The following is a 21,211-nucleotide window of genomic DNA, read 5'->3' on the forward strand; positions in this document are numbered from 1 at the left end:
ACCAAACAACAAAACTAGTGTGCTCCTTTGCTGCTTTTGTTAGCTCAAACACTTGCGCAGAACAAACACTCGGAAGTTCCTCATTTGCCATACTGACAACATGTGTCATCTGAATGGAGGGATTCATGGACAGATGCTAAGAGGGCACAGCAAACATGTGCCTTTATCACAAGAGGGACGTTGTTTCAACACTGACTCCCTTTTGTGTGATCTCTCGCACCACACACACGCCCAAGCGCGATGCCTTTTCACCATTTCAAATTATAGCAATGGGATGATAACCATTCGCTAAGTCCTAATGTATCCTAACCTTTAAATAAGGTAATGATTTTACACACACATTCACGGTTAAACAATGCACTTGGCATTAAAGTTTATGGCTCTCACTTTGTCAGATATTAATTAATGAATGTGGTGCAAGTATTCCTATTAGTAATCCTATATGTGTATTTATTTATTTATATGTATATTTATCTATCTAATAAAATAAAGGAGTATAGGTAAAGTAGCTGGTAATGAAAAACTTTTCTGTTAAGCGTCCCTTCAAAGTAATGCGGTTTTATTCTGAAAGTAATACTCGGAAGTAGCTTTGGTGTGCTTGATTTGCTTGACGTTGGTAAATTCTCTTTCATGAGCGCATTGGGGAATACCGAAATGGCAAGATCCGAGCCGATGTGATTGACCCCTGCGAATATTCGGAAGCCATTTATTCCAAACAGGTAGCATACCTTGTTGATCATATTAAGAATAATAACTGCAGGTGCAAAGTGCGCAAAGCTCGTAAATGCATGTGTAATGTTAATATCATGCAGGCTACGTTTACTGACACTGACCTGGCTCTGTGGGGGTCTTTGTCATCAAAGACAGACGTATGGATCTTGGTTTTAATAATGAATTTAAACATTCAGATTCTCCTGCAACCTTAAGCTCGTCTGTATTGAAAGGTTATATGTCTTCAACAAAAAAGAAAAGAAAAAAACTAGCGCTTTATTATTTAGGACGCCAATGCGCGTGACTGCATCGCTTTAGTAGGTGATAAATTGTCATTTTGGACAAATAGTCTTTGTGGAGTGACGTCACACTCGTGCAGACTCGCGATGAACTTTTAAATAAATCACTTAGCTAAGATTGCCTTAAATGTGTACGAGCTGTAGAAATAACAGTAAAACATTTGCACGCTCTTACAGGGAGGGTGTTGACAGCTGCGCGTGAATCCGTGGTTAAGGAGAAATTGTTTACTTTTGCGCTTGGCACGGTGATGTTGGAGTATAGCATGTCTGTTTGTGTGAGACCTGGCATCAGTCCCAGGTATGCCCAGGCCACCTAGAATAACTCTGGCATAAGTTTCTGGGACTCGTTTATGTACTGCCTTTATCACTGCTAATATTCTGTTTGGCAGCATAACAAATCAAACAGCTGCAAAGCAGGAGTAGACTTCCCCCCCCCCCCCAAAAAAAAAAACAAAACTTCATAGTGAAAGACAGAGACGGTTGGCCTGTTGTATTATTCAGCGATTTGATCATTTGTTTGGAGTCTGTGCTATGTATATTGTTGTCCAGGCCAGCTGAGCTCTGCTTCCCACATGGGAGTACACACACTGTACACACACATATACACACAAACACACAGCTGAGTTGCCAATGTTCTAATTCATGGGTACAACAGTCTGACTAAATTATGTAAACTGGCAATTAATATTTCATAGAATATGAGCATAGGAAAACACATCGCAAAATGTCCTGTCACTTCTAACTTCAACTTCTAACTTCAAATAAAAACACAGCTTCAGTGGAAAAATGTCTGCACGTACAGATCTGTAATCCAATTAGATTCACTTATGTTCTATCATAAGACAGGTTCTTTATTGAAAGGTGTGGGGAGGAATTTTATATCTCATTTGGCTCTACCAGGACATTTACTCATGCAAGCTACATTCAGATGATGACAGAAGAGGTTTCCAAAAATAGCCACAGTCCACCACAACTTTCTCTAGAAATAGCCACAAATGGATGTGAAAGTGAGGCATTTTTAATATATACTTATATATAATTTAAAAATCCTGCATTTGACTTGGGGAAAATCAAACCAACCTTCTTTTGTGACTGAGTATTGTGATGTCTTCTGAGGGTTTTTTATTTTCCTTGAAAATTTTAAAGTAGTGGCAGCAAATAAATGCAGATATCCAGACTGATACAGCCAAAGAAATCTCATCATAGCAGATTTTAATTGAAAGAAATGTGACAACAAAGCCTGAATCTGCTCAGTGCTGAAGGACAGCCTCAGCCAGACAGATTGCTACAAAGGGCTTGAATATAAGCAGAAGGATTTAACCTAAATCTCCGGGGCAGCACAGCTCCCATCATACTCCATGTGATATGGCAGTACTTTCCTCATTCTGCTTTAATGACCTCTTAGCGTGCTGTTTGGTTGAAGTAATGCATCAGATTGTCTGTTTATATTTCCCATCGCTCTCCTCGGCATTTCTTCTACTGAATTTGCCTCCTCTGTATCCATGGTGTCGCCTGTACCCTAGACTGAGATTAAAATAGATTAAGCAGGGATTAGGTCATAAGATAAGCGGAGGGAGGGATGTATTCAATGAGTGTCTGCATAGCCTGCTGCGTTACATTCTTCTTGTCAACAAAAACTGGTGTTGCCATTGTGTAAAGTTATTTAGGAGAAGCTGCACAAACTCTGTCCATTTCAGCGATCTTTCCATAAAAGCGGTGCAGATTCCATTGTCTGTGGATCACTGTGCACCTGTGAAACTTGAAAAGGTGTGTCAGTGTGTGCTGCTGTGTGCGGCAGGCCCTGCTATGGTGAGGTGTGTCAGCGATGACGGATGTGAAGGCGACCTATGAGGACTTCATCACCTCTCGACGATCCGGCCGCAGGAATGCCATACATGATATTCCAGACGCTCCTGGAGAACCGGGCACCACTGATCTGTCGGAGAGTCTGGCACAGCTCAACATCAACAAGTCAGGTGAGCAACATGATGAAGAACGAGAACATATTTTGATGGCGACATTAATAATTCATCAGGGTAGCAACACATGGCCTCCACTCTACTTGTGTTGAGTTGAATTCTCTGGATTTTCCAACAGTGGAGAGGAAAATCAAGACTTCATAGCTTAGTTCTGCAGCATGTTTGGAAATTGTAAATAGAGCTCAAAATCACAGAGCCACTAATCTTTGGCTCTCTTCCAAAGTGTGTCTTTTGTCCTGTCTCTCTCCCAGATGGCTGCCCCTCCCTTGGTCTAGTTCTACCGGAGGCTTCTTCCTGTTAAAGGGAAGTTTTTCCTTCCCACTGTCACCAAGTGTTTCCTCATAGGGAGGGGGGGGGGGACGACGACATTTGATTGTTGGTGTTTTGTCTCCATTATTGTGGGGTCTTTACTGTACAAAATAAAATGTCTTAGGATGATTGTTGTTCTGATTTCACACTATATAAATAAAATTTAATTGAAGTTCTTCAGTTACATTTTACATATATGTCTTCTTTGGTGACTTAGTAGCTGCATCACTGACTTCCCCCGTAGTTAAATGTCCATGAAATCGACTGTCCCACTGTCCTCTTTCTTCACTGTTTTCCAGGTGATGAGGGAGAAGATGCTGAGAAAAGCCAGAACTCTCCATCTAAAGAAGAGCAGACTCAAGCTGAGGGAAGCTAAGTGCCACCGGACATTTATGGACTCGAGCAGCCACTTCTTTTAGTCTATCTGCTCCCTGTATGCTAAGCCTCTGACTGGCCAGTTGCATCTAATGACTGTGAACAGCAAAATCCTCTATTGCCACTATCCTGCCATCAGGAAGTCATCACTATGGCAACCACAGCACAGTCTCTCTCTCGCTTGTAAAAACCATTTTTCTGCCAAGGCAATATTGTCTTTTGCTTTGCTAATTCAGGACCTGGACTACTTGCCATAATTGATGGAACCACAAATTCAACTCTTTACAAGAAAATACAGAAAGAGAACCTCTGCCCATCGATTTGTGGTCCAAACTTCAAGCACACTTGGGTTATTGAGTTGGACAGTGTTTCAAAACACACCAGCAAGTCCACCTCTGAATAGCTTGAAGTAACAAAATGAAGGTTTTGGACTACTATTGAGATGTTTTTCATTAAAAGCACTGTTCATGCTCATAAAACCCTCCAATGTGGCTGAATCAAAACAATTCTGCAGAAAAGAGTCACTCAATGTAATAATAATAATGGATACTTTATTGATCCCCATGGGGAAATTACTTGTTTTTCTCTGCATTTGACCCATTCACTCAGTGAAGCAGTGGGCAGCCCACTAAGCAGGCGCCCGGGGAGCAGTGTGTAGGGACGGTACCTTGCTCAGGGGTACCTCAGGGTAGCCGTTAAGTGGATTCGAACCGCCGACCTTCCGATCATGGGGCGACCACTTTACCTACTGAGCTATCCCTGCCCCCAGGGATTATGTGAATAACTCTTTGCCAATACTTGCAAAACCTCTTGCCTGCAGTTCTTATTACCAAGGCTAGCACAACCATTTATTAGGCTTAGGGGTCATGTACTGTTTCACACAGGGCCAGGTAGGTTTGGATAGCTTTTTTTCAATTAATAAAAGAAATCATCATTTTAAAAAAAAAAGGAATTTTGTTTGCACTCAGGTTATCTTTAGGAAAATACTTTTTAATGACACTGTAAACAATGAAATTGATTGGTTGGAAAGTAGGATTTCACCCTTACTGTACATCTTATACTTTAATAACTGGCCTCTCACTGTCTGCAAATGTGTCCAGTCTAACTTGTGATGGCCTTGAATGCAGGAGTTCTCTCCTTACATGCAGGGTATCTACACACATTAAGTGGTTATCCCACAGTTTAACATTTGCACTGCCATGTATTATACCCAAGTTTGTAATTTGGTTGTGGTGGACATCAAGGAAAAACATTTATTTGCTACTTAAGATTTGGAAATTGCACTACTGAGTGTGGTTTATTAGCGTGTGCTGTATGTGTAAATTTTCGTAGATGAGACGACTGTTAGAATAAATATTATGTACTGGCACACTGCCTGTCAGTTTTGCAATTCCCTTTTGTAATCTGTTTTCACAGTTTCCTTTTAACACCATTACTGTACTCTGTCCAATTTAGATCTACTAATGAAATATGTGGGTATGCATTCTAAAAATGCTTTATTACTTTGTTATATCTGACCAGCTGATCATTTTGTTTCTTTGTTTAGTTACCTTCACAAAGGAGGTTATCTTTTTGCTACTGTTTCTAGTTATTTGTCAACAGGATTATGTATCTGCAGCTACCTGGATGATTTTCAGGAAACTTGGAGATAACGTGGAGTATGGGCATATAGGAAGAAGCTGTAAAAATTGGGCGGGTGGACGGTGGTTGTAGTAAATCTTTAGTTTTAACCTGTTAAAGGGGATTAGTGCCATTTTATAGTGCATCATAGGACTAAGATAACTTGTACTCTGAGTCCAGTGTAATGTGATTTAATGACCGGTACTGTTGCAGTTTCGGTGAGCTATAGAACTCAAGCTGTTGTTCCATTCTCACTGTTATTTTCAGTATTTTATAAAAATTCTCGATTTAGTCACGTTATTGTGTTATCAGAGGCATTACTATGTAACATACTCATTTTTGACTTTGTCTATTTGGTTAGTTTTGATGTGCAATTAAATTTTACTAGTGAATTAATCGAAAGTGTCAAGACAAATTAATGCATCCTCAACAGAGAAGGCTCAATAAGCAAAGTCTTTGTCTCCCCCTGGTGGTCAATCTAAGCTATTCCATTCAACAACGGAAAGGCCCAATCACTGAGCGCTTCTGTTTTGTAATCGATATCAGACGATGTAGAACGATGCAATAGATAATGCAAGCATTCACAAGTCAGTGAGGTCATGTGCCGTTAGTTAAGGTCAGCTTGATAGAAAGATACTATGATGGCTAGCTCACGTGAAGGAATTGGTACTCTCCTATAATAGACCCACGCACTGTAAAAAGAAAAAGGAAAAAATGATGACTATGTTTCTCTTCCTGATTAGATTCTGATTAGTCAAGTGCTAGGCAGTAAACACGGTGGTTATTGACACGCATTGATGGTGGTAAATAAATTGCATTGTGTGCAGAAGGTCATGTCAAACCGACATGACCTTCTGCACACAGTGTAACAAAATTGAGCTGTATCATATGGTAATCAGAACAGTGAGGACTCATTTCACTGATACCAGAGTTGTTAATGTTGAAGATAAATGGTACATGCAACAGAGCTGTATCTGTAATGACAGAGCAGCTGAGTGATTATTGTTGTTATAGGCCTTTGAAATGCTACAAGGCAACTTATGGGTGGAGCATTTTCTTCAGTTTTTCTCGATTACTTTCATTCAGTCTTTCTTCCTTGTTCTGATGCTCGGTTTGAACTTCAGCGTGCTGTCTTGACCATCTCTACATATCTAAATGTTTTGAGTTGCCGCTGATGTGAAAGGTTGATTAGATATTTGCATTACTGTGATTATTAGGTACGCCTGCTCCACTGCTAAAGTAGTTGCTAAATGTATTTAGAATGACTTATGTATACATTTCCTTATTTTTTTTCTGATACATTTAGTTTAATGAGTATTATGTTTGCTTTTCTGCATTTCATCACTTTTGTAAAGTTAAAAAAAAACCCTTCACAATTCATTTGTTTCAGAAAATATTTTCTTCTATATTAGGCCTATTTTGCTGATTTTTTTCAAAAGTAAGCAAGATTATGAGGGAAAAAACTAAATTTTTTGATGTTTAAGTCTTCAAAGGCTTGTGAAAGTTGTTTATTCATTCATCACACAGTTAAAGTGACTGACTGTTAATGTTTTGGCAAATGTGAAAAATCCCTTAATTTTTTTGAGAAATACGAGACTAGTGAGAGTGACTTTCCTGCTGTGAGAATGGCACCAGATTGATTGAGAAACAGTATGATGTATGAAAAGATGAATAATGGATGTTGTAAGATTTTTATCGTGATGATGTTGGAAAAAGTGTCAGCCTAAATTAAAAGTGAAGAATTTCTTTGAAACTTTAGAAAACTGCTGAAATCGAGAAATGCTAAATGATATACGTGAAAGTATAAGCATTAGAAAACAGGAAATGGAAATATATACTATGAGAGAACATTCAGCAACCACTTTTGCATCTGCTCAGCTGCTTGTTAATACAATTATCTAATGAGCCAATCACATTTCAGTAATCCAAAACGTTAAGTCATGTAGATGTGATAAAGACATCCTGCTGAAGTTCAAGCTGAATGAATGAGGACGAAAGGTGAGTGAATATGTCTGAGTATGTCCAAAACTACTGATCTACTGGGGTTTTCCCACAAAACGATCTCTATGGAGGGATGATTATACAGAGAATGCTCCGAAAAAGAGAAAAAACCTTCTTGCATCTCTGAACGCACAATCTAGCTGACTGTGCTGCACATGGTCTGCAGCAGCAGAAGACCACACTAGGCTCCACTCCTGTCATGTAAGAACAACAAACTGAGATTACATCTCGCACTGACTCATCAAAATTGGACAATAAAAGGTTGGAAAAAATCTCAGAATAATATAATAATAATGCAGCGTGCACAAAAACAACGACAAAGGTGCTATTGTGGGTGGGAAGTGTTAAGAGTAGTGAGACTGATAATTCTGATGTGAGAATTGCACCAGAGCGATTGAGAAACGCTGTACCTTGAAACACAACAATCATATTTCACATGGGAACAATTGTTTACCATAAATGTTTACCTAAATCTATAACCCTATGCCTAATTGAATGGACTTTACTCCTTTGATAACTTATCTGAGATTTCTATATCTTCAGAAACAAGTAACACTGTGTCATGAAGGCTGTATTTGCTCAGAGACCTTGACCTTGTGTACATAACTCTTCGCCATGACACCACAAATATGGAGCATTGGTTGGATTTATTCTTGTAATATCAGTAACATTGTAACATTACAGTACGTGTTTTGTTTAAATGACGAGGTTAACTTTATACCATATACCAGTGATAATACAATGAAATGACTTACGATACATGCTTGTGCCACATGTGCTACTGTGGCACAGTTCCCTTTCTTTATTTTAAACTTTTATTTTCAATGTGGGATGAAAAATCCATGCATGTCCTTGTTCAGCTCAGTATTCACATAGGCTCGTGCTACTTCCTTGAACGTTTTCCCATCGAGAATCAGGATGAAGCTCGACTGGCCTGGATTGTAGTTGATGACTGATGTTAGGACCACACCTGCAAATGGAGAAGGAGGTTATTGTATCACAACTTTGTCAACACAGATTACAGGCACAGATAAGTGGAGGGAGATCTGGTCTAATCTTTGTAGACCTTCTTATTGACTTGAACTTCAACTTGTCAATAGAAGCAAATACAGAATAAATGTCACGTCTTTGCACACCACATTCACTTGTATTCATACCATCATCTTCCGACTCTCCGTTTGGTCTGGGGATGAACACCGGCTCCGACGGCAAGCACTTGTCTTCATCCCAGTACACCATATTCTTGGTTTCCATGTCAAACTTTGCAACCTACAGTGAGTGAACAGATGAAACACACTCAACAAAGACGTCCATGCAGGTCAGAAGTTATTTACGGACACAGAAATACCAATACACAACACAGCACAACTGGCTTATCAGCCCGTTTAGTACTTTGTTCTGTGTGCAAATATTAGAAAGAACAGTAAAATTCTCATATCACATGAGACTGCCGGACAATATGATGAGCAGCTGATGTTCTCATGGATGCACTTTGTACTTGATGCGTGAATCAAGTCCTTTTAATGAGCACAGGTTGGCATTTTTGCTGGCATGGCTTTGAGGCGTGTCTCCTATCAGGGGGAAACTTATATGGTAATTAAAAAACAAAGTTCCTCTGAGGGATCACCTTTATTCTGTTGTGAGATACTTTGACATCCTCTTTTTTTTAGGGAGGGAATGTCCTCATTTATAGGACAAAATGATGAAAATCTCCTCCATCATATGCTTTGGCTTCAACAGCCACTAAACCTGACCCAATTTAACCCCCCACAGAAGATAGTGGAGCACTGAAGAATCATTGCAGAGGTACATTCAACCTGTTCTGCCAGCACATGGGGGTTAGACACCTGATTATGACACTTAACATGTTTTTTTTTTGTCTTTTGTCACCTCTATGGTTCAAGCAGAAGCCAGCGCTCTCTTCCTGTTTGTTTTTAGAATTGATTGTCTAGTGAGGATTAATAAAAAAAAACATAATTGTCTAATACAAAATATTTCCTTTTATGCCTTCCTGACTTTATGCCTCTTGTTGGAGGGCTGAGCTTTGAAGTCTTCTTTCCATTGTTTCTGATATCTTGATGTGCACGCGTACCCAAAAGTGCCATGAAGGGGATTGTTGTTTTATGGCGCAATGTGTAATTCACACTTAAACAAAAGTTTTACTGCTACATTTCGCTTCAAATGATTATTCTCAGTACTGTAGTTTTTCACCCTAGTTTTGTAAAACAATACGTCCAGGAACAGCCTGCTTCCCCAAAATTTAAATGTCTGTTCTGGAAGTTAAAGGTCTCCATAGGCAAATTATATTTATAAAAATGTAAGAAATCTGAAATGTCGGATGTTCCCACCACTTCTGCAGAATCCCCCACGTAGTTCCCATAGACAAACTGGTGCCTCTTCCCATTGATGTCATAATTGATTCTGGGTAATTCCAAGCCTGATGGAAATAAAAGCACAGTTTTTGCTCCTATCTGGATTAACTTTAAATGACAAACAGCAATTTGAAAAACAAAAATAAACAAACTTCATTTGCCTTGAACCACTCAAACAGACACGTTTGAGTGGCGTTGGTTTTACCTTCACAGAGCACCTCTGCTTGGCACATGAATTTGCCTTCTTTCTCCTTCACAGCGCTGGCTGTCGTGTACTTGAGTTTCACCATGTTCCCTCCAACTGGAACGCTCTGCGAAATCCAGTCGACATGTGAAAGCCTTTAATGTGTGAGCCGTTCGATTGCAGGACCAAATGAATTACATGAAAACAACTCACTTTGTCAGCGTGGATGGGAAGGGCAAATCTCTTGTAAGCTGGCTTGGAAACCCTTTTTTCATCAAACTGAGATTTCTCCTTCAAGTTGCTCAAGTAGAACATGTCATAAAGGCTGTTGTCGGTGTAGGCAATGACATCAAAGACCACGTGGCCATCGTCCTCAAAAGCATTCACATGGTGGTAGAGGACCATCGCTCCTGTGTAGTACTTTGTCTCAACTTCTTTGCCGGTCTTTCTGTCTACCAAGTGGATCAGAGTCTGATGGAGAAACAAAGATATAGATAAAAGAGTCAATCCCATTTTTTTCTGAAGTGTTGAACACTAGTACACCCTTGTCCCCGGTCTATTAATCCACATTCATTAGCCTACTAACTCCTTACGTTTTCTTCAGGGCAGAACTTCAGGCAGCTTGCCCAGCTGACTCCTCTCATATAGGCAGTAGCCATCTTGAGGATGTCCAGCTTGAAAGGCATCTCGACAAAGATGATGTAGTTATCTGTCATGCCAAAGCTGTGGTAGTAGCTCGGCATGAGAAGGGAGCGGCAGGGGACTGAGCAGATCACCTCTGCATTTTTCAGTGCAGGGCCTTTCTTGCCTTTGTCTGAAAGGTGACAGTAGACAGCACAAATATGGAAACGCTGTAGGTGTTACTGTTGAGTTTAGAGGTTTAACATAAAACACATGAATCACTTATAGACCTTTGTCTGAGACAGCAGGAACTTTGAACAGTACGTATTTAGTTTTGCCCTTTGTCGCTATTGACGTTCCAATGTTGTAGGCATTGCCCTCCTTGTCATAGTGAGGATGGCACGAAGCTAAGTTTACAGGCAGGTACTTCAAGTAGTCCACCTGTGTGAGATATTTCAGAAACATATCAGGTCTGAAGCAAAGTCTTTCTTGGTTTTGAGTTCACACGTTTCAAGGTTAACCGGCAGCGTTACCTTTTCCAGGGTTTCCAGGGTCACGGGATCAATCTTGCTGATGTAGTTGGTTTCAGAAGTGGCATAATAGTCATTTCCATACTTGATGAAGTTGCTCGCGCCATTGTCGGTGAAGTCAGGCATTGTGTGGTTGAGAAAGGTGATTGCCCTGAAAAGTAAAAAGTTTGGGGGTTTTGAGTGTGATATTGATACAGGAAAGAGAGCGCCTCCATAGCGCACTAGTTAATGCATTTGCTTAACATGTAAAAGATCCCCAGTTTAAAAGCAGGAGGAGACACAAATCCTTGGGAGAGCTGTGCCAGGAAGCGCGTCCGGTGTTAAAAATCTGTGCCAACACAAATATGCGGATCCATCTCCTGTAGTTACCCCTTGTGAATAAGAGAACAGATTAGAAAGAAACCTGATTTCCTGTAAATGTTTGCCTTATGTGAATCTAAGTGAAAAATTCACAGCAGTAAGGGAAACAGCCCCGAGGTTGTTCCTACACAAAAATGATTATAACTGTGTCGCAGACTCGTAGTCCAAGTGACTACCCAGATTTTACAAAAATGGCACCGCATGGTCTTATTTAATAGCTGCACTACCACAAAACTTAGAAAAACAAACAAACAAACAAACATGTATAATCTTCAAACATACAAGAAACCATAAACATGGATACCTTTGAGAAATATTATGACACCATATATTTTCTCAGGAATATACACAAAACATTTAAATTATTCACTCTGAAAAAGTTTTGGGAATAACCAGCCAGTGCTCAGCCAGTGTTCATCTTCAGCATAGTTGTCAAATAATAGAGAACAGCAGCATTTCTGTAGCACAAATCACTTAAAGGAAACTGAAGACATGCAACCATAAAATAACATATCGTCTATGGAGATTGCAATAGGAGTAGGGATGGGTATCGTTTAGGTTTTATCCAATACCAGTACCAAACCGGTACTTTTGAAACGGTGCCGGTGCTTAAATGGTGCTCGAACCGGTGCTTAAAGAATGGAGAACACAAAATTGGTCCAAAAACCTCTCATGTTCAGCTGTTTTTTTGTAAAAAGATAACAATGTTAGCCTTTTCTGCAGCTATAGGGGATTTATGGTATCACTCTTGGCTGGAAGCAGTGCTTAAACAATGCAAAAAACAAACTTTGTCCAAAACCTCTCATGTTTAGCTGTTCTCCACTTTTTCTTTGGTCATTTTAGCCTTTTTGGCCAGGGTGAAGGGAGTATCTGCCATCAAACAAGAGGACAGCCGCATGTAACTAGATGGTGTTTGCTAGTTCACCTTACATGCATTAATTTAATAACGTGGTTAGCCTACTCAACACGAACAACATTAAGCTACTCACGCAGAGAAGAACGGCTGCTGCTGCCATCATCATCCCTCATCATTTCTGCTACACTGACAGGGCTACGGGCCAGGACTCTATTCTTCGGGTTTTTGGGGGATGTTGCTCCGGGTCAGATATAGAGCTGGGCGATAGAACGATAACGATATGTATCGCGATATAACTTTTACTCGATAGAGAAATTAAGCTATCGCGATAGACCTCGCCGCTCTTGTCCTCTTAAAAAAAAAAAAAAAAAAAAAAAAAAAAAGGTCAGCCAATCCAAATCAAGTAGCGCAGAGCCGAACCAATCACAGCCGCAGTGTCACGTCGCGTCACTTGTTACGTACAGCACAAGTGCCAAGCCGCACGTGTGTTTGTTTGGGAAGCAGCCAGCAGGTAATGGAGGAAATGAGTGTGCCGACTAGAAAAATCAACCGAGCGTGACCGAAGAGAAAACAGATGATGGTTCCAATGCCGGAGAGATTGTCGAACGGAAGAGCCAAAGAAGTTCCGTAGTTTGAAGGTATTTCGGCTATTTCAAGTCTGACAAAAAACAGAGTAGCGTGCACTGTAAATTGTGCCGAAAGCAAGTCTGGAAATACAATAAACTGGTGCATGCGTCACACTGTGCGCCACGTTATTGTTTCGGTGAAATGAATTTCTACAATACTGTTAATTCTACTCTCTGCAGTGTTTAAATGCTTACATATACACACAGTTACTGTCCCTCCACACATACGACTCGGTTCTGCTTCCATGCCCCAGCTTTGTTTACTTTTTCCCACCGAGGCTTCTAGACTTCTGATTGGCCAACATTTCTGCACGGTTAGGAATCTAGCTCCACCTGCTGCTTTGGCATGTTCATAGCAGCGTTTTCCTTCATTTCTCCCTTTATGTGCGGACGGGATTATTTTTTAAAACGAAAACGGAAAATCTCCGTTTTCAAAAATACCCGTGTACGCGTGGACGTAGCCTCAGTCTCTGACTGGAAGCGCTAATTCGTCATTCGGCTTTTGTCAGACTAAAGTAACTGTTAAAACTGTTTGAAAAGCTAAGCTATACAACAAGGAGAGATTGAGAATTTCCTTTTAGTTCTCAGTTTATTTGATACTGACAAAAGTTAGTCAGTTTTGTCTGTTCTTCTGTAAAACAAACTAAGATTTATTTTTAGAATTAATATTTTGTTTCTAAGTGGAATTGACAATTTAGTCTGTTTCATTTGTTCTATTTTGAAACTTAAACGCTTTAGCGGCTGTCTTTTGTGTAGTTTGCAATATTTGCCTTTATTTATCTGAAAAAGTCTCATGTTCCTTAAGTACATCTACCCTGTTGAACTTATTATGGGAAATAAATATTTAAAAACAAGCTGCTGATTATTTCACATTTTACTTGTGAGCAACGGCACATTTAAATCTTACAAATATAGTTATTTGGCTTATATCGTGATAGATATCGTTATCGCCTGAAATGAAAAAAACATCGTGATATGAAAAAATCTCATATCGCCCAGCTCTAGTCAGATAACAGGCACCACACCCGCAGTAGATGTGCACGGTGTGAGGTCTCGCAGCAAGCTATCAAATACGACTGCGGTCAAGTGAGCCCTCACTTACGAAGTCGCAGTCAAGCTAGCCGCCCCGCCAGCCGCACCGAAAATGTGGTTGCACTACTCTTACGTATATTACGGTATGGGTGAAGACCGGCTTAGAAACGCAGTGTTTTGTGTCCTGACACTATTTTATTTCACAATCCACTCCCATTTTTAGTGTATCTCCACTTTCCCCCCTGTGATCCACAGCCCAAATTACTGTATGATTCAGAGAAAATTAACAATAAAATTTACCCAATTTACTCAACTATACTTTTAATGTCCTCATCTTTGACCTCAGATTACAGGAAAATTGTAAGAGGTGACGCAGATATTTCACTGGATTCTGACTCTAGGCTGTCGCCACTCTTCACCCTGTGATCCACAGCCAAAATTACTGTATGGATTTTGAGAAAATTCATAGCAAAATCTTCCCATTATGCTTTACTGTACTCCACATATTGACATCTTTGAGCTCTGATTACAGGAAAACTGTAAGAGGTGACACAGATATTTCACTGGATTCTGACTCTGGGGGACCCCCACTCTGCACCCTGTGATCCACAGCCAAAATTACTGTACGGATTTTGAGAAAATTGATAGTAAACTTTGCACAATTTACTCTACTGTACTCTATATATTCTCATCTTTGAGCTTAGATTAAAGGAAAACTGTAAGAGGTGACGCAGATATCTCACTGGATTATGACTCTGGGTGACCCCCACTCTGCACCCTGTGATCCACAGCAAAAATTACTGTATGGATTTTGAGAAAATTCATAGCAAAATCTTCCCATTTTGCTTTACTGTACTTTATACATTGACATCTTTGAGCTCCGATTACAGGAAAACTGTAAGAGGTGACGCAGATATTTCACTGGATTATGAATCTAGGCTGTCGCCACTCTGCACCCTGTCATCCACAGCCAAAATTACTGTACAGTTTTTGAGAAAATTGATAGTAAACTTTGCACAATTTACTGTACTATACTCTATATATTCTCATCTTTAAGATCAGATTACAGAAAAACTGTAAGAGGTGATGCAGATATTTCACTGGATTATGAATCTAGGCCATCTCCACTCTGCACCCTGTGATCCACAGCCAAAATTACTGTACGGTTTTTGGGAAAATCCATAGTAAATATGCACAATTTACTCTACTGTACTCTATATATTCTCATCTTTGAGCTCAGATTACAGGGAAACTGTAAGAGGTGACGCAGATATCTCACTGGATTCTGACTCTAGGCTGTCGCCACTCTTCACCCTGTGATCCACAGAAAAAATTACTGTACGGTTTTTGAGAAAATTGATAGTAAACTTTGCACAATTTACTCTACTGTACTTTTAATATTCTCATCTTTGACCTCAGATTACAGGAAAACTATAAGAGGTGACGCAGATATCTCACTGGATTATGACTCTGGGTGACCCCCACTCTGCACCCTGTGATCCACAGCCAAAATTACTGTACGGATTTCTGATAAAATTAAATCCTATTCCATTACCAAACAAAATGAGTTCATTGAAGTATTTGCTTAACTACAAGAAATGTCTTTCCACACACAATTTAAATTTTTCAAAATGTCATTCACACACCACCTCAAGTATCAACTTCAGTTTTAGACATTATTTATTCAGTGCTTAATCACAACAATAGTCAACTTAAGGCACTTACATAATAAGTTAAACCTTACAATAATACATACAGAGAAAAACCCAACAATCATATGACCCCCTATGAGCAACAGTGGGAAGGAAAAACTCCCTTTTAACAGGAAGAAACCTCCGGCAGAACCAGGCTCAGGGAGGGGCGGCCATCTGCCTCAACCGGTCAGGGTGAGAAATTACATTTCTCAGATTGCTGATTTCTCATATTACTACTACACAGTTTAGATACACTCAACAAAAATATAAACGCAACACCTTTGTTACTGCTCCCATTCCCCATGGGATGGACGTAGAGACCTAAAATTCATTCCAGATACACAATATAACCATCCCTCCCAAACAGTGGTCACAAATCAGTCCAAATGTGTGGTAGTGGGCACATCTGCCATATTGAGATAATCCATCCCACCTCACAGATGTGCCACATCAGGATGCTGATCTGACATCATGAGTAGTGCACAGGTGTACCTCAGACTGCCCACAACAAAAGGCCACCCTGGAATGTGCAGTTTTGTCTCACAGCAAAATGCCACAGATGCCACAAGCAATGAGGGAGCGTGCAATTGGCATGCTGACAGCAGGAAAATCCGTACAGTAATTTTTGCTGTGGATCACAGGGTGCAGAGTGGGGGTCACCCAGAGTCATAATCCAGTGAGATATCTGCGTCACCTCTTATAGTTTTCCTGTAATCTGAGGTCAAAGATGAGAATATTAAAAGTACAGTAGAGTAAATTGTGCAAAGTTTACTATCAATTTTCTCAAAAACCGTACAGTAATTTTTTCTGTGGATCACAGGGTGAAGAGTGGCGACAGCCTAGAGTCATAATCCAGTGAAATATCTGCGTCACCTCTTACAGTTTTCCTGTAATCGGAACTCAAAGATGTCAATATGTAGAGTACAGTGAAGCAAAATGGGAAGATTTTAATATCAATTTTCTCAAAATCCGTACAGTAATTTTTGCTGTGGATCACAGGGTGCAGAGTGGAGATGGCCTAGATTCATAATCCAGTGAAATATCTGCGTCACCTCTTATGGTTTTCCTGTAATCTGAGCTCAAAGATGAGAATATATAGAGTATAGTACAGTAAATTGTGCAAAGTTTACTATCAATTTTCTCAAAATCCGTACAGTAATTTTTGCTGTGGATCACAGGGTGCAGAGTGGGGGTCACCCATAGTCATAATCCAGTGAAATATCTGCGTCACCTCTTACAGTTTTCCTGTAATCTGAGGTTAAAGACGAGGATATTAAAAGTACAGTAGAGTAAATTGTGCAAAGTTTACTATCAATTTTCTCAAAAACCGTACAGTAATTTTGGCTGTGGATCACAGGGTGAAGAGTGGCGACAGCCTAGAGTCAGAATACAGTGAGATATCTGCGTCACCTCTTACAGTTTTCCTGTAATCTGAGGCCAAAGATGTCAATATGTAGAGTACAGTAAAGCAAAATGGGAAGATTTTGCTATGAATTTTCTCAAAATCCATACAGTGATTTTTGCTGTGGATCACAGGGTGCAGAGTGGGGGTCACCCAGAGTCATAATCCAGTGAAATATCTGCGTCACCTCTTACAGTTTTCCTTTAATCTAAGCTCAAAGATGAGAATATATAGAGTACAGTAGAGTAAATTGTGCAAAGTTTACTATCAATTTTCTCAAAAACCGTACAGTAATTTTGGCTGTGGATCACAGGGTGAAGAGTGGAGATGGCCTAGATTCATAATCCAGTGAAATATCTGCGTCACCTCTTACAGTTTTCCTGTAATCGGAGATCAAAGATGTCAATATGTAGAGTACAGTAAAGCAAAATGGGAAGATTTTACTATCAATTTTCTCAAAAACTGTACAGTAATTTTGGCTGTGGATCACAGCATGCAGAGTGGGGGTCACCCAGAGTCAGAATCCAGTGAGATATCTGCGTCACCTCTTTCAGTTTTCCTGTAATCTGAGCTCAAAGATGAGGACATTAAAAGTATAGTTGAGTAAATTGGGTAAATTTTATTGTTAATTTTCTCTGAATCATACAGTAATTTGGGCTGTGGATCACAGGGGTGAAAGTGGAGATTAACCAAAACTGGGAGTGGATTGTGAAGTAAAATAGTGTCAGGACAGAAAACACTGCGTTTCTAAGCCAGTCGGCACCTATACCGTAATATGCGTAAGAGTAGTGCAACAACATTTTAGGTGCGGCTGGCGGGGCGGCTAGCTTGACTGCGACTTCGTAAGTGAGGGCTCACTTGACCGCAGTCAAATACGGCGTATTTCTCGGCTTTTAACAAAATGCTATACGTCGCCAGGTGTTTCATCAGATTCGAGGTGTTACCTCCTTTGCACAGTATCACCTTAAAGCACTTGTTGCAGGCTGCTGAGTTTGCATCTTTTGCTGTGAAGTACAGCCAGACTTCGACCGCTTCGCTTTGGGCATTTTTAAGCTCTGCTCTAAAAGAACGTATGTACCTGGGCCCGCCTACTACGCTCGCAAAGGTAAAATGATTGGCTGGAATCCAAAGGAAAAAAAGTACCGAAATGTGCGCTGCTTTTCGGTCTGGTTACTACCTTTTATGTCAGAACCGATACCGGTACCCATCCCTAAATAGGATGGGTACCGGCCTGTATTTGGCCAAATACAGGCCTGTATTTGTATAGCGCTTTACTAGTCCCTAAGGACCCCAAAGCGCTTTACACAACCAGTCATCCACCCATTCACACACAGGTGATGGCAAGCTACATTGTAGCCGCAGCCACCCTGGGGCGCACTGACAGAAGTGAGACCAGTGTCCAGCGAGGCTGCAGGATACTGGTGGCACAAACCGGGCCCTCTGACCACCACCAGTAGGTAACGGGTGAAGTGTCTTGCCCAAGGACACAACGACCGAGACTGTCCAAGCTGGGGCTCGAACCGGCAACCTTCCGATTACAAGGCGAACTTCCAACTCTTGAGCCACGATCACCCCCTAACTAAATAAAAGTAGTCTGGCATCCAAACAGTTTGCAGTATTTACCTGTTACGTTTATATTCTATAAAGCACAGTAACATAGGGTTTATCTTTACAGCAAAAATATTGCTGTACACTACAATAGACAGCAGAAAAAACAGACTAATGCTGGCAAATCTAGATGCCAGGGAAAGTTCTTACAGTATATAACGGCACTGTTTGCCAAATAAATACTGCAACTGTTGATAAAGAATTACAAACGAAGACTACTGCAGTTATTTCATGAAAAATATCAAATATGCTGAATTTGCCTGTAACAATAAAGAGTATGCTCACTTGAAGATGAAGTTCTTGCTTGGGTCTGGATAAGCCATCGTCCCCATTTCGGACACAACAATTCTATTTGCTTCCATGTTAGCTTTATAGGTGTCACTTCTGAGGAATCTGCTTCTATGGATTATTTCACCTGCAAGGAAACAAATACTGCGTCTTTTATCTGTGCGCTTTACATTTTTTTTGTTTTATTTATGTATTTTTGCAGCAATTAACAGATTAGCAGCTGTGCACAGGTAAGAATTGCTGTACCAACCGTCTTTGAAGGTGAAGCTACTCATTAAGGCCATCCCATCAAACCAGTGGTTGTAGTTGGTGTCGCCCACAGTGAAGATGCCAGGGCCATTTCGGAGGAGCGTTCCTTGCAGCCAGCTGGGAATATTCCCTATTTGAAATGAAATCACAGTCTTCACAGCAGCAGTTTAAATCTGAACATTTGTTGGCAATACAATTGTATAAAACCGGACCCACCTTTAATTTCTGCCTTACAAGGCTCGGGCCTCTCTGTTGCGTTCTTAGAAAAGTCTACCGACATGTTCGCTGACAGACCAGTGAGTGCGCCAGTGTCAGAGTAAGTTAAATACTGTGGGAGCACAAACCACTCCCATTTGTTTTACTGGGGTGTTATGAAAGGGCAATTTATCTTATCTGTCTGTACAGCAATCCCCTTCCTGTGTGGAGGTTTCACAGAAACATTGAAGCTCAGTACCTTCACCGCAGGAAACTTAATGACCCCATCTGCTGCTGTTCTGTCCCCTTTTCACCTTGATTTTTTATTATTATTTTTAACTAAAACAAAAAAGATAACTCTTTTTCATCTAGTCCTCAGGCTTGCTCTTTGAGTATTTACGTGGCTATTCTGTGATCAGATTAAATAATTGGACCCCCCAGCCATGATATAGACATAATAAATCTCAAATAGGATTAATTATGATTAACCCTTTGGTGCACTGCTGCTTTTATTTGCTGTAGGTCATTTCCCTTTTCTGGTGGCCTAGATTGTACCTGAGAAGCATGTTGATTTTATAAACTCTGTATATAAGCATTGAATCAATTTACGTTCAACCAGGAGTTGGAACCTGTCCTAACTGACAGGACTGAACAAACTAACTGAAACGATGTTATAAAAGAGAGTGGGCCAAGATTACTCCACCCTATGAGATATGAGAGGCCAATAAAGTCATACAGAAACAGTATGTCCAGGTGCTTCAAGTTATTGCTGCTGAAAGTGGATCTATAAGCTACTGAATCATGTACGTTTTTTCATACATTGTTTATTTATTTTAAATGTTAAAAACAAACAAATAAATAATAAAAGGGTTTAATGATGTCATGTGTTGTTTATCATCCCAGTAGGTATTTCAGTTATTTTAGAACCTGCTAAGGAGGTGATTTTTTTAATACATCCTGATACTTAAGATTGAAAGAGGGTGCACATTTATTCCTATACTGGTGCAAAGACATGAAGCTGTGAACGCAGTTCATCTCAATACTGAGCAAAATAATTATCACCACGGTCATGATTGTGCAGTCCTTGTCGGTGGCATACGATAATAAACGTGCATTATGTTGAATACGCTTTTCCATGGAAAGCACGTTTGACATATCTTTAACCTTATCTGGATTCACCAACCGCACCTTAAGCAATCGGGCCACTAATTCACACCATGGTTGTTTACCTGAATATCAGCGCAAGGTTTCCCGGTGTGGCGATCAGCGCACTCACACTAAAGGGGCGGTGTTGACTGCATGAGCAATCACAAACATCGATGGGTCTACGAGCAGCAGACTGTGTTTTTCAACCAAAGAGCAAAATTCTAACTACAAAAATAGGAGTAGATCAAATGCATATAGTAATAGAAGATGGAAGCAACATATTCTGCACTCACTGCACCGTCATCAAGGCACTAGATCTGACTGTAATTATAGCCATGTATCCCACAAATTAATGGGTTGCTTTGTGAGATAATGTCGGCCTTATTTTTGCATCTGCAAACCCGGTGGTATAAAACAGGGCTACAGTCAAGAGCAAAAATAAAAAGAGAATAAAACCCGCACAGAACTGTTTTTACTGGATGCTTACTTAAAAAGGGAAAACAGTGAGCATTTATTATTAAGGCTTGTCAGATTAAAAAAAATCTAAAATCTACTGGGCCTCTTACTATTTGGGGCAATGACAGCACACACATCCCTGTAGTGAGACCACAGTGAGTAGTAATACAGTATAACGCTCATCTCGTGGCTCATCTGACACATTAGCTCTCATGGCCAGAGCTTCTGGACTCTTGATCCTAATCAACCAAAAACAAAATAAGACAGATGTTCAATTTTTCCTGTTTTCACCAGCAGG

General features: G+C 40.2%; 2 protein-coding genes across 2 annotated transcripts; one reads left to right on the forward strand and one right to left on the reverse strand.

Annotated features, from left to right (window-relative positions):
• Positions 1–676: 676 nt before the first annotated feature.
• pkia (cAMP-dependent protein kinase inhibitor alpha) lies at positions 677–3,674 on the forward strand. The gene is made up of 3 exons (XM_085362485.1): positions 677–719; positions 2,809–2,986; positions 3,598–3,674. Exons 2-3 carry the CDS (start codon positions 2,836–2,838, stop codon positions 3,672–3,674), a joined length of 228 nt encoding a protein of 75 aa, XP_085218611.1. The 5' UTR covers positions 677–719; positions 2,809–2,835.
• A 4,261-nt stretch (positions 3,675–7,935) lies between these two features.
• bco1 (beta-carotene oxygenase 1) lies at positions 7,936–19,402 on the reverse strand. Its single transcript, XM_085362486.1, has 11 exons — positions 19,333–19,402; positions 19,118–19,246; positions 18,865–18,994; positions 11,005–11,152; positions 10,762–10,912; positions 10,444–10,664; positions 10,064–10,321; positions 9,872–9,977; positions 9,643–9,731; positions 8,452–8,563; positions 7,936–8,264 (listed from the first exon to the last, which is right to left on the reverse strand). The coding sequence occupies exons 1-11, from the start codon at positions 19,394–19,396 to the stop codon at positions 8,116–8,118; spliced, it is 1,557 nt and encodes a 518-aa protein (XP_085218612.1). The 5' UTR covers positions 19,397–19,402; the 3' UTR covers positions 7,936–8,115.
• Positions 19,403–21,211: the final 1,809 nt, after the last annotated feature.

This window comes from Diplotaxodon limnothrissa, linkage group LG9, assembly GCF_057381915.1.
Source record: "Diplotaxodon limnothrissa isolate DT_005_m linkage group LG9, D_limnothrissa_male_GT1.1, whole genome shotgun sequence".
Lineage (NCBI taxonomy): Eukaryota > Metazoa > Chordata > Actinopteri > Cichliformes > Cichlidae > Diplotaxodon > Diplotaxodon limnothrissa.